This window comes from Mixophyes fleayi, chromosome 3 (genome assembly GCF_038048845.1).
Source record: "Mixophyes fleayi isolate aMixFle1 chromosome 3, aMixFle1.hap1, whole genome shotgun sequence".
NCBI lineage: Eukaryota > Metazoa > Chordata > Amphibia > Anura > Limnodynastidae > Mixophyes > Mixophyes fleayi.
Genome location: NC_134404.1, coordinates 183970716 through 183985275, shown reverse-complemented (window position 1 = coordinate 183985275; position 14560 = coordinate 183970716). Strand labels below are relative to the sequence as shown.

The following is a 14560-nucleotide window of genomic DNA, read 5'->3' as shown; positions in this document are numbered from 1 at the left end:
TATTTTCCAGCCTTACTGTGGCATCCCTAATGAAAGTGTCTAGTCTGAGACTTATAATAATCAAAATAAACACCTATTAACTTTGCCATATACTTAAAACCGTTCCTTTGTGATGTTATTCTGTGTAACTGCCTGGGACTTTTTATGTTCCTCAAAGCTCTGAATTTATATGCTAATTTTTAAATTGCTACTCGTCATAGCCGCTTATATAGCTTTTGGTTAGGAGGAAATTTCTCTTTTCCTGCAGTGCTGATGGAGCAGAAAAAGTCAACAATATAAATATGCTGCATAGACAATCAACAGTAAACACAGTTCCTGGATAGTGTATCTGCCTTGTTCTGTGGCAACAAATCCCAAGGCAAAATCATTTCAACATACTTTTCCACATTCATTCTCCTATTGTAGATGCTGCATTCATGAGCAGGGTGAAAGAAAATCACCCTACATACATCTGTCCTGAGTCTTTTCCTGGGGACACAGTCATTCGTTTTGCAGTCCTGGCAGAATTCCAGTGTTGTGCAGTGCTGCATGGGGAGGAGTGGTGGTGGCCATGCATGGAGCTTCTTATTGGTCCTCCTACTCTTACCTATCTCCACAGCAGTTTTTAAATTTAATTACCTTTGGTAACCTGAAGTGTAATTTTAATACACTTGTAGAGAGTGCTTAAAGAGTTCCCAGCACGGACATTAAAATTAGATTTATTATCTTTTGAATAGGATCTTTCAAAATCATTTTTGCTGACTATGCTGGAACACTGTACTTGTGGACTGGGTGGTCACATTTTTAAAATGCTTACCGTAGTTTTCTCAGTGTGTTAATTCTGAAAATATTTAAGCAGTGTGAATGACGACTCTTCCTGATATGGTGACCTTGATTTAGAATGCTTTCAGTCTGGAATAGCATCTATTCATACAAGAAAGAAGCAAAGGAACAAAGATGTTTCTACACAGTTGTATTTAAATTTAGTTTAGCTTTTTTTATTTCTATACTTGCAACTTAAATATTAGTCACTCTACAAGGTACTCAATTAAAGTGAGCTAGTCGTCTACAAAATAAACACTCATTTTGGCACCTGTCAAGGGGTGGGATATATTGGGCAGCAAGTAAACAGTCAGTTCTTGGAGTTCGTAAACAGCAGGAAAAATGGGCAAGTGTAAGGATCTGAGCGACTTTGACAAGGGCCAAATTGTGATGGTTAGACGACTTGGTCAGAGTATCTCCTAAAGGACAGGTCTTGTGGGGTGTTCACAGTATGCAGTGGATATTACCTGCCAAAATTGGTCCAAGGAAGGACAACCGGTGACAGGGTCATGGGTCCCCAAGGCTCATTGATGCGCATAAGGAGCAAAGGCTAGCCTATCTAGTCCAATCCCACAGAAAAGCTACTGTAGCACAAATTGCTGCATAAGTTAATGCAAGCAATGATAGAAAGGTATAAGAACATACAGTGCATCACAGATTCCTGCATGTGTGGCTGTGTAACTGCAGACCGGTAAGACTGCCCGTGCTGACCCCTATCCAGGGCCAAAAGTGCCTACAATGAGCATGTGCGAGCTAGAACCAGACAATGGAGCAATAGAAGAAGGCTGCCTGGTCTATGAATTATATATAAAAAGATTTTTTAACATCATGTGGACGGCCGTGTGCGTGTTTACCTGGGAAAGAGGTGGCACCAGGATGCACTATGGGAAAAAGGCAAGCTGGCAGAAGCAGTGTGATGCTCTCTGCAATGTCTTGCTGAGAAACCTTGGTGCCTGGCATTTGTGGATGTTACTTTGACACGTACCACCTACCTAAACAATGTTGCAGACCAAGTACACCCCTTAATGGTAATGGTATTCTCTGATGGCAGTGGACTCTTTCAGCAGGATAATGCACCCTGCCACACTGCAAAAATTGTTCAGGAATGGTTTGAGGAACATGGCAAAGAGTTCAAGGTGTTGCCTTGACCATAAAATTCCCCAGATTTCAATCCGATCGAGCTTCTGTGGGATGTACTGGAAAAACAAGTCCAGGCAATGGAGGCCCCACCTCGCAACTTACAGGACTTAAAAGATCTGCTGCTAAAGTCTTTAATGCCAAATACCACAGGACACCTTCAGAGGTGTTGTGGAGTCCATGCCTTGATGGGTCAGAGCTGTTTTGGTAGCTCGAGGGGGACCTACACAATATTAGATAGGCAGTTTTAATGTTGTGGCTGATCGATGTAATTAAGTATATTATACATTTGTGTTTGGTTTATTTTCACATTTTACATGTATGCATGAAGTTCAGTGATGAATGATCTTCTGGGGATGTTCTTGGCCTCAGGTTACCTTATGCAGCCAGTGTTGCCTCTCACTCCGCTGTTGCCGATTCCAGCAGCCCCTTCCCCTGAATTATGTATAAAAAAAACTTCTTAGCTGGGTACTGTGTGTTCACACAGATTTTTTTGCTGCAGGGCCTGCACTTCTCCTGAAGTGATTATTCCTAAATTATCTAACTGGTATTGTTCACTATAATGTATATAAAAACAAAATAAACAAAACCTTTTATGCTATATAGTATTACAGCGATGGTACTAAACCCCTAAAATGATATCATGTCCTTTTTTAACTCTGTGTTCAAAGCATCTATTCATGTATATAAATAATTTATGGGTTCTATAGGCTGACTTACATTAGCTACACAGTCTCGCTTCCTTCTGACTGGTGGCTGACATTTTGGCGCATTTTAGCTTGGCTTGAGCATGATGACAAAAAGTTGGCACAGTTGTGCTGGAAGGAGGTGGAATTTGGGTGGGTGGGATGGGGCAGAATATTGAATATATAATCTGTACACTATATCAGCCTTTTGCCCACTTGCACTCATATACTAGCCTCATGCCCCCCTTGATTAATGCCCCTAGCACTATGTAGATATGCTCGTCAAATTGTCTTTGTTTTAAATTGCTTTGTATTGCTTTGTAACAATGAGACCTATTTTTTGTATGGCCTATAACTAGTTTCAAGTACCTCTAGTCAGAAGATTCTAGTCATTGGAAAATTGGTTTTGTATGACTTAAAGATTAATTTATATCATTCCTTACATTAATTGTAGTTTCTGATACACTGTTTGAAATATAATATTCATTGTTCAATTCTTGTCTTTGTTTTGAGATAAGGAACAATTGAGCAGACTTTATATAAACTTTAATTTTCCTCTAAATAAGTGCTTATAAATTATTCATTGCATAAATGTACTCGGCGCTATTTTCTAGCGCTGCACAGCTTCTGTCATTCATTACAGTTTATACTGTTTTCAAATCCATTTTTCTCAAGATCTATGTGTCCTAGGTTGACGTTTCGAAACTCTCTCTTGTTTCAGGTATTATTTATCATTATGACCTGACCAAAGACACACAGGAGCCAAGAGTTTTCCGGGAAGTGACTGTCAAAGGATTTGATCCATCTGACTACCAGACAGTACAGGTGATAAAAGGGGAAAAAATGGTCTATATTTGCATAGAAAACTATGACTACTTTGTTATTAACTTTCAGTTCTTTAAAGCTTCAGCAGCTCTGTTTTGATTAATGTGCGTCACGTAACAGGGACATAATCTGTCTTGATATAGACAGCTGACAAGATATCCTGCACTGCTACTTCATTTTACTTGGAAAAGCCATTCTCTCAAGCCCTGTCATTCCTCCGGAACACAATGTCATGATGGTTATATAATGACACCTGTCATGTCAGGAGAAGCCTGAGGGTTAATAGATCAATGAATAAGTGTCAGAAGGAAATTACTTCCACTATGGATATAATACATGCTAGCACGAATGTGAAGTAAGATGAAAGTTCGCTGCATTTCTACAAATAGTTTTACTTCTAGTATTTTTATTGCACGCTATTAATATATATTTATACATGTATGTGCAAATGTCCAATAGAAATTGCTAAAACTTAGACCTGTTTTTCCGACTGCTTTCACTTTTTTGCATTTTGGTAATTTTTTCAGGATTTTTTGGAAAGCATAGCTTAGTATTGAAATCATTTTAAGACCAGTGCTTTTGTGTTGTAATGCTATTGTTTGTAGGGAGTGTTTTTGAGGGCTGTTTGTTGTAAAGTTTCTTTATATTTTTCAATTTTGTAAAAACTGCCCCATGTTAAAAGGTAGGAAAACTCCTAACGTTACATATGTTAAGTGGCTATCTGATAGGGCTACTGTATTTAACTTATAATATGTCTAATTGTCCTCATGTCTTTGCTGTGAATGAGCCATATATGGGGTATACAGGAGGATTGGCCAGTGTTTTTGGGGCTGTGATGGACGTGCTACAACAATATTAGTGCTGGTGTCAAATGAAGACTGTTCTGTGACACCATTTGCGAAACTATTCTTGTACTGGAATCATCGCTATATGATGAGATGATATAAGTGCAGCGTAAAGTATAGGTCCAATTTGGATGAAAATCCACTCTCATGTCGCTTTATGGGTCCATGAATAGGGAGCAACACAGAAGTGCAAATAAATTAATTTGTTGCTTCGTATTATGTCTGTGTCATAAAAAAACAAACTGTCAGAGTGCCCTTTAGCCACACCCTCAACCAACCCCCTGGGCTGGTTTCTACTGGGGAGACCCTTCTATAAGACAGGGCTGGTGGATCTGGGAGGGGCAAGCAAAAATTCAACACAAAGACTATCAGCACTGTGGCTTATTGTGTGGGGTAAATAACGAGATCGGGACCCTTAGGGGTGGCAATGTTGTGTTTGCAGTGTAATGCACAACATTCCCCAAAAAATAGCCAAAAAAATGAATAACCTCCAGTGCCCACAGCACCTTTCAGCATGGGGTGAGTTGCTGTTTACTGCCCTGTGCTGAAAGGGGTTAGTTTTCTGTTCAGGACAGGACGTTGTTAAGGGTTTGGGGAGAGTGCATGCTGGCCACTTTATTCCACATGCTGAGATTTATGATGCTGTAGATATACTGTATATAGAAAAAATAAAGGCTTGTGTTGACAAATTGCACCCACCACATCCCCCCTCCTATTTGTGTAATTGTGTTCCTAGGTATGAAAACAAATAGGCAAGTACTGTTTGTTAACACAACTTAACACAAGTCTTTGTTTATGCATCCAAACGTGTAAACATAAAATATACACAGGCTATTTTAAAATAAAAATACAAGGAAGCAAGCGGGGAATCCAAGCCTTGTTTCTGATTATTCTCCAAGCCTTCGTCTTGAACACATCAAGCCACTCCCAACTTTGTTTGGACACTAGAGAAAATCGCCTGGGGGGCGACTTGCCCTATGCCAAACACCTTTATTTATAGTGTAGATCATCCATAAGAACAGAGGGGACTGTAAAAATAGCATCTTTTATGACATTGAAAGCAGTGTTTACCAGGTGAACAGATTTTACGATACATATATAATCTATGACCCTAAATAGATATAAAAATTACAACATAAGCACAGAGAAGTAGTAACTAATAATGTCAATTTCAATGTTAATCTATAGAAAAAATAATGCATGATTTTAGACAGAAAACAAAACCATACCAATTTCTAAGCATAATTAATATGTTAAATTGACAATATTAGGGGTGCATACATGATGTTTAACACATGATAAAACCAAATCAGTTCAGGCATGATACATGTATGTATTAAATAGACAATATTAGTCTATAAGGTCTTACTCCCTGATCCTGTCTAACTATAACGATATGTTACATCTTTGGGAATTTGGGCACACGGTTCAAATAAATTCGAACCCACACCTGCACCATCCTAGGGTTAGCAGTGGGGGGGTTTTGTACATTTTTTTTGTTGTTAAATTTGTTTGTTTTTAATTCAAATATTTTGATTGTACTTTCAAAAATACAAACATACAATAAAAAAAAGAGAAAAAAGAAAAACTATTAAGAAAAACCAACACAAGCATAACCCAATCAGAGTCAGGAGAATTATCCATATAAGTACATCGCAAAAATGACATCATATGTGCTAAACTCATTAAAGAGCATGAATCCAAAATGCCCACGCATAAATATCCATACAGGTACAAGAAGAGGGCCTGCATAGTTTACCCATAAGCCATAGTGGCTCAACTAGACAATGCATTCATGTTACAAAGTGTGTGATATTTGACCTGAGGAGCTGTAGGCTTAAGCACTCAGGACCCTTCGTCTTGGGGAAGCAAGTGCATATGGAGGCTCATGCTACCTATACCATATTGCATCAAATTTCTTTCGTGCCTGCCAGCTGGTATACACAAACCTCTCATGCCCTATAGTAGTGTTGACCAATAATTTCCATTTTTTTACAGTGGGACTTGCTGGAGCCAACCAGAGTCTTGCTATGCTGAGTTTAACATAAACAATTGAGAAATATAGAGTTGTGTCAGCTTGTTAACCTTGCCCTTCAGGCACAACCAAAATAGACATGTGACCAGAGAGGAACCGCAGTTCCAATTTTTTGAGTGATCCTGCGCCAGAAAGCTTGTATATGGGGACACTCCCAAAGAAGATGCCAAAAGCTACCAATTTCTGAGTTACATTTTGGGCAGTTAGGAGTAATATCAGGGTGGAATTTTGCCAGCCTAATTGGGATCAGGCAGGTCCTATGTAAAATACAAACTTGTATTTGTTGGAACTTTAAGGACTCTGCTATCCAGGACAATCCCCCAGTCCTTTTCAGTAAGAGGACCTATATCTATTTCACACTGGTTTCTCAGGCCAACCAAATCGCCCACCGTAGATTCATAGAGGAGGTGTGAGTACATATACATACGTGAAATGAAACCAGGGGCCTGCACATTTTTTTTGTTTAATTGTACTGTACACCTTAGTCTAGCAGTGTGGAGCAAAGTCTGACATTACTAGACTGCTCTACAACAAAAAATGTTAGGTGTATAACTCAGAACATTTATTTTAAAACAGTAGCCAGTTTGAAAACAAAATAGACACTTACATCTCCCATTATACTGAAACACAGCAGCAGACCACGGATTACAATAACCTAACAGGTTGACTCTTGACTGGCACGACAATAGTTAACACTGGTAACTGGTCTGGACGAGTGACGCCCTGGTCAGACAGACAGGAGGTGGTGTCGCCTGTGTTATAATGCTTCCTCAGTCCACAACGAACATGCTCCAACTGGCAGGTGTGATATCCTTCAGCCCGGCCGGCGCTCACATGCAGCTATTCTTATTGTTTATAGACGCGTATGCGAGACTCCACTGCACTCCTTTTGTTGTTCTCAGTCATATGTCAGCCCACTAGTTTTGGTCCTGACACCTCTGCTTGTTGTCTCTACAGGAGCATTGACCGTCAGTGTTTCCTGAATATACAGTTTGTAAGTGCAGCCTGATCTTTGTATTACTTTTAGATGAAAGTAAAAAATATATATATTTATTAAGTGCACTTAGCCCTGTGTAAAAAATAAAATAGGGACATAATATTTCTTGTAAATGAAGAAAAACATTTTTAATCCAAAGACTGCGTAATGTCACATCCCACATTTACACCAGGGGAACTAAATGTATTCAGACTAAGGGGCCTATTTATTTAACATGATTTATTTGTCAATTCCCCAAAAAATGACAGTTTTCAGGGAATAGTTGCAAATTGAAGTATGTTCCTAATCTATCAACAGTGCATTGAAGCAGATACTGCTTTGCATTTTTTCTTTTTCAAATTACATAGCAGTCTCCATAGATGCCAGCTCAGGCTGGCGCAAATTATCATATGTGTAATTTTTCAGGTCTGCTGTATGGGGAGAGCATTGCGGTAGAGGGATCTTCGTATCCCTCACTGCCTCTAAGTGCTCTCCCCTCTGGTCATTATCGCAAAGGTGGTCATTTTGCGATAGTGACCATAGAAAGATAGGAGAGGGGTCTTCACAGGAACAGCAGTCTTTCGTGACTGCAGTTCCTGTTGAAGTTTTTTATAAATGCACACGATCTTCCGATCCTTATGTTTGCGATAAGGATTGCAAGGGATCGTGTTAAAATACCCTCTTTAATAAATATGTCCAATAATGTTTGCATTCTATCAGTGCCATTTCTGCCTGCCAACCCATGGCAGGGGTAGCAGGCTTCTCTTAACCAGGCAGGAGGACAAGTAGTGATGAACAATTCCATGGTCAAAGGTATGGAGAGATTAAAACAGTAGGGGATGTAATATGTGGCTAAAGGTATAGAGACTTTAGTTGGAAAAAAATAAGTCAAAAGCAAGTCAATAAAATAATAGTCTCAAAAATCAACAACAATGTAACAGAGTGCTGAGTTGTGTATTATTTTTTTTATTGAAATGTGTTGCGTCATCTCTGTTTGACCGAAGCTGATGATGCTTGTGTTTGTGGTGTGTGCAGTGCTGCCACCTGTTGAGAATCGCTGGTATAGTGTTGGTTATTTAAAGTCCTTGTTTACAGCACAAATCTAATATAAAGTGAATTTACATTTGTATGTGGGATTTAACTTGTACAGATATTTAATGCCAAAATGAACTAATCCTTGTACATGGATTAGGATCTCCAATATTGTGCTGATAAATGCATTAATGATAAAGAATACAGAAAGAATATCCCTATAGTATAAGGACCATAACCCATAAAGATATCCTATGAACATTTTTTGTTATTGTGATGCCTAGAAATGTGAATTTCTCAGTGAAAACAAACAAAAAAATAAGAATCAAAACAAACACATTGCCAGCCCCAGAAGGACAGCTGAATGGTTATTTAACCGTTTTGTTAAAATTCAAATAATGGATAATATGAAAAGTACTGCTGTCACATTGCAGCTAAGATAAGCTGTTCTTCTGTACCATGTCATTGTTCTGAACAAAATACCCCTTTCTTGTTGTGAACATCCCTGCTGCTTTCATGTTATCGATCTGCATTTGCCAACTTTTTTTCAAAAATATTTCATTCTCGTGAGAGGCCCAAAAAATACCATGTTCTAAGAATGAATGCAGACAGAGACAATGTAGCATAGATTCGCCAGTGCATAAAAATGTCTGTTTGCATTCTCATCTGCTATATGTTGTGGAACACATGGATATTTAAAATGTCTGTAGTGTGGCAGAAGTAGAAACTTTCTTTCATAAGCTGGTAGGCAAAGCTTTTAGCTCCAAAATCATATCTACATTTTAGAAACAGAAAAGGAAGGAATAATATATATATATATATATATATATATATATATATATATATATATATATATATATATATATATATATATATATATATATGGTATATATATATATATCTCACCGTGTTTAATCCTTTAAGCACAGCTGATAGCTTGTAATTTGAGGCACTGCTCAGTTACTTTGTTAATGATCCCAGTTGCACCTTTTTCCCAGCAGCCTCCAGCCCTATAACGCTTTTCTTAATGTCACAATATTGCTTTATCAATCAATCTACATCTTATCTTGTCACGATACCCCAACATTTTTTTAAAATCTTATCAAAGATAGATGTTTCTGTAATTCCTGAAATTGTTTGTTGCAGGTTTTATGGTTAAAATTGCACATTAACACATCCTTTTTGACAGGTATACTGCAATAAGGAAAACCTAACCGCAGCGACAATTGGAAAAACCTTACCGTCTGAGCTAAAATAGAAAACTCCTGTCAGAAGTTAGCAAGTATTAAAGTCTGCTTTATGAACTTGTCCTTTAAGCGTAGAAGAAGTTGCTGGGTTTTACATGCTCCACATTTTTCACTCTGGCTCCATTTTCCCTTTTAGCAATGGATATAAATATTTTGTATTGTTTGTGCTTAGTTGTTACAGGGATTAAGATATGAAGTTCACCGAACTGACACTGAGACCATATACAGTTATATGGAGAAAGCACGTTTACTAAACTATCTCTGGAAACATAGTACTAAAATAGAATGAACTGAGATGAGAGGATTTATCAAACGCTACTTTCAGTTCAACAAATAAAGATAGGAAATAAAGTAAAAGATGGAAAATTAAAATTGTTACCTCATTATATTGTGTATCCTAAATAACATTATGCAGGTGAGGTCAAGTTTATTGCTGATCGCTGGACTATTGCTAAGTATTAAGTATAAACATATATATTTTTAACTGAAATGTTTCACTGTGAATCAATGGGGTTATTCAAGTTAATTACACGACCATTCTGTGCCATGTAGAATGACAGCAACCCTGATACCACTCTAATCTAAGTCTAGTTTGGGTCACAAAAACATCACTGTGAAAATAATAACAATGAGGAAAACGACTTGGTATATAGCGCAGTTGCTGTTTCATACATTTTTCAGGAGAACATTTCTATACATGACATGAAGGACACTTTGGACAAACCTATAACACTACACCCTTCAAATGAAAATTACCTTTTTTTCCTGTATTATTTCAATTGTGCACATGCAGTCTACATTAGAGGTTGGCTGTAAAATGCTGTCAACTCCCATTTGTTCACAGACAGATGCGACACACAGTAAAAGCCGATCATGCTGCTGTGTTCTATGGCATGACATCTGGTATTTTCTATCAGATTCGGACTGATATTTTATATTACAGGTTGCCTGAAAACCGTCCAACCTCTTTTTATTTTTCTATAGTTCACATCAAACTTCCTGACCTGAGCAGCAGTTTTGTAATGAACACATTATAATTTAGAGATCTAAGGGGTACATATTATATTATATTATATACACACATATTTCTACACTGCTACAAGCATAACAATTTAATGTAAAATGGTAAACCAGGGGGTAAATGTATTAACCTGCTCTTTTTGCAAGTCGTTGATATTCGGCGACTTTACAGGCCAAACTTAAGATGGCAATGTCTTTCAAGGCAAAACTTTGCCTAGAAAGCCATTGCCGTTTTAAATTTGCCCTGCAAAAAGCGCAGGTTAATACATTTACCCCCAGATTGTAATTGGTTATTCTAGTGCATGGAGATCCTCAAGGGGATAGTAGTGTACTCTTTTCTGTATCTCTCCCTTTGTATGAATGTGTGTGTATATGTATGTGTATGTGTGTATATGTATGTGTGTGTGGCAAAGGGATCTACTAAAGTAGCGATATAAATCAGAAATATGTCACAAATCTTGCAGTTTGCTATACCTTGTCAGAAAGGATTAATTTGTTACTGGCGCCAAAGTTTTACTAGGTGCCATAGCTTCTGGCCTACTGATTTGACTAGTAATTCCAACGTGTGCTAATATTCATGTGTGTTCTTCCTAGGAATATAATGACACTTCTTTTCTAAACCTTTCACAAATTTTTGCATATGTTATTCAGCGTTGAATAAAATCACAATGTAATCAGTGATGTTGAACAGAGGATTAACAGCAACTTCTGTGACTCATCTGCTGGGTTTACCAGTGTATTTTAATTACTGGGAAATGAGCATTATACAGCATTCATCAATGTGTTGTTCAGCACCCACAGGGATTCATGTTTTAGAGAAGTTGTATTTGCGCAATGAATTGTGAAATGTGGTTTGGAAATCTTTATCCAGACGACATTTACTACAGCAAGTTAATTAATTTGCAGTGTCTCACTATTTTTAATTAACACTTGTGTACAAATGTATCTTTGCTACAATTTTGCTGCATAAAGCATTTTAATTATCATTTACACTCATGTTTTAGATTCATTTCCGCTTACGTTGAAATTTTACCTTGCACATTTCATGCTGAGTAGAAGAGTTTGGTACTTAGAAAATGTTTATTTTTTAAAGGTTTCTTTTTCAACATTTTAAAGTGCATTAAACCCTGTGCATTGCAAAGCATAGTACCGGTATATCTTAATGCAGAAACATTGCTTTTAGAACATGTTTCAAAGCAATGACTTGTACTCCAACTGTTGAGAGTAACCTCATCGCATATATCTGAGACGTAACAACCTTTTCATGACATGGACTACCTGTCCACTAGTTATATCCTGTTAAAATGTTGATAACCAATATATGGGCAGGAGAGAGACGAGTTATTAGTTTTGATATGTCTTGCATCATGCTATCCTTTGGTTGCCTATTTTTAATTGGATCCTTGCTTTTTCTTTAGGCCTTTTGATCAAATAATCTTAACAGCAGAAGGTAGCATATTTCAAGGCATGGTTGATAAAACAAGCACTTTATTAAAGAAAGTCTTGAGAGAGTTTGTAAGCAGCTGCTCCATACATTGTAAGTGTAACATGTTTAAATAAACAGAAAGCGTTCTTTGATAATAGATTCTCTCTCAGCTTTACTTAGGACTTCTGTTATAGACAAGGACAAAGCAAGTACAGGTTTTCCTCTGTGTAATGAGTGATCTTGAACAAGAGCAGAGCATGGCAGATATGGTTTTTTTTAGACTCTCTTGAGGTTTTCTTTCAGTATAATTAGCTCACTGTGACTTGCAGGACTTTCACACCCAAGGCATTAACATTGTATATATTGTACAGGATCTACTTCAAAATGTTATTGGTCTTGTTAAAACCTAGGTTGGATAATAAAAGACTTGTTATGAGCTACAATTCCTGAAAAGTATTATGTCTTTTTACACTGTATGAAGTATTGTACAAAACAATTATTGATATTCTACTTTGTATTACCGTCTATTGTTATATGTTGGTTTAACAGCTATACATATCATGGTGGTCATGTACCCTACTCATTCTCTTGAAATATTGAAGAATTTTAGAAGCTATCAATGAATTTCATGTCCATATAAAGGCAGAGTGCTTTTGTATAGGTTACAGGATTCTAAGATGACCTCTAATATCCTATTTTGTTTATGTTTGTCCTGAAAGGGCGTACAATGCCTTTCTGAGCTGAATAAACTTTAATTTCTAACAATCATAAGTGCTGTATATCTCTTACCAAATGTTTTCTTCATTATTAATGTTACCATTTTGTGATCATTATTCGTTACATGCCTTCTCACCTGTATATTAGATATATTTGTTCTGGTGGATAATGCCAAGTTCAGCAGAGCTCCACCTTTAGTTAGTTCTTCTACTATAAACGTAGATGACTTTTAAAATTGATTAAAAAAAAATTAAAAAGAAATTTTTCCTAGTACAACTAGTTTAATTATCCCAATTTGTACCTGGGTATTTATTTGCTGATTATCCAGTTGGTAATAACTCCATACAAAAGGTGGGGTCTATAACAACCCCTAATCAATGTTTTATCTTTCTTTTTATCTACTCATAGGGACTTTACATTGTCATAATCTTCACAGAGATCATGCCACAACGGCAGGTCTTAAACAGGCTTTTGAATATTCTCAAATGCTTCCCCTTCCTATCTTTCTTAAACTGGCTATGCCCTTTCAAATGCACTACCCAGTCATGATTTTTTGTATACAGCCAACTCACTATATCATAATTATCTTCCAGCATCATTACTTATGATTAGTATTTATGTAGCAACATCATAGTCAGTGGCACATTACAATTAGAAAGAAACCAGATCTTAACAACCAGACAAACAAACAAGAGGGTCTTGCTCACAAACTGCAGAAAAATAGGAGTCTTGTACATGAGGCATAAGAGCTTCAGATTGTGTATTGGTCCAGCCAGATTGATCCATTCTCACAGTTAGTTTGGGGGTCATTAGGTGGTTCGAGTATAGAAGTTCAGGGAGCTGTGTCGAGAGGTGGTGATCATTAGTTAAGGAGGTGGTTCAGGAGGTAGATTCAAAAATGTGTTTGACTACATACAGTATATTGGTTAATTCCTCTATGTATTACTAGTTGTTAAATGTGCGTAAACTCCCAGGGGTAAATGTATCAAGCTGCAAGTTTCCGACAGGTTTGAAAAGTGGAGATGTTGCCTATAGCGAACAATCATATAAGTTATCATTTATTTAGTGCATACTACAAAGTGATAGCTAGAATCTGGTTGGTTGCTATAGACAACATCTCCACTTTTCATACCTGCTGGAAACTCGCAGCTTGACGCATTTACCCCTTGGTATTTATACATATTTAACAACTAGTAATACATAGAGGAAAATTAGAATTAACCAATATACTGTATGTAGTCAAATATATTTTTCAAGCCACTATAGTTTTTAGATACTCTTTGGTGGCTATTCAATTATGTATGATTTTGTGCGACGTGCCTCTGGAATGGTACGTTAAGGCACACTGCAAAAATATGCATCTGTTTCTCATATTTTGTATTGTATAGTTTTCACTCTGCATACATTCACTGAATAAAGCGAATTCCTTGTTTTTGTCATAGGTGTTTTACCCTAGCAAAGATGGGACCAAGATACCAATGTTTATTGTCCATAAAAAAGGCATTACTTTGGACGGATCTCATCCTGCCTTTCTATATGGCTATGGGGGATTCAACATATCTATCACACCAAGCTACAGGTAAGAATTTTGCAATGGGGTATCAATATTGGTGGACAAAAAATACCAAGTGCACCCAGAACATTTTGCGTGTTTCATCTGCAGTGTAAACGCAATAGTAATATTGCCACTAGAGTTAATGTGTATTCCCTCCTCCATATTTCAATTTTGGATGACAATATCTAATGGGTAGTAATTTTGAATGGAAGGATTCAACCTTTTATTGGACATTGGATAGGATTACTGAGTAGACAC

The 14560-nt window shown here is 37.1% G+C and overlaps 1 protein-coding gene across 1 annotated transcript in view; it reads left to right on the top strand.

Moving 5' to 3' along the window:
- The window catches only part of PREP (prolyl endopeptidase), an 89722-nt gene that overhangs the window by 61057 nt on the left and 14105 nt on the right, over positions 1–14560 (top strand). The window contains exons 10-11 of the mRNA XM_075202849.1: positions 3346–3449; positions 14190–14326. Coding sequence (XP_075058950.1) covers positions 3346–3449; positions 14190–14326 — 241 coding nt within the window. The remainder of the gene's footprint in view (positions 1–3345; positions 3450–14189; positions 14327–14560) is intronic.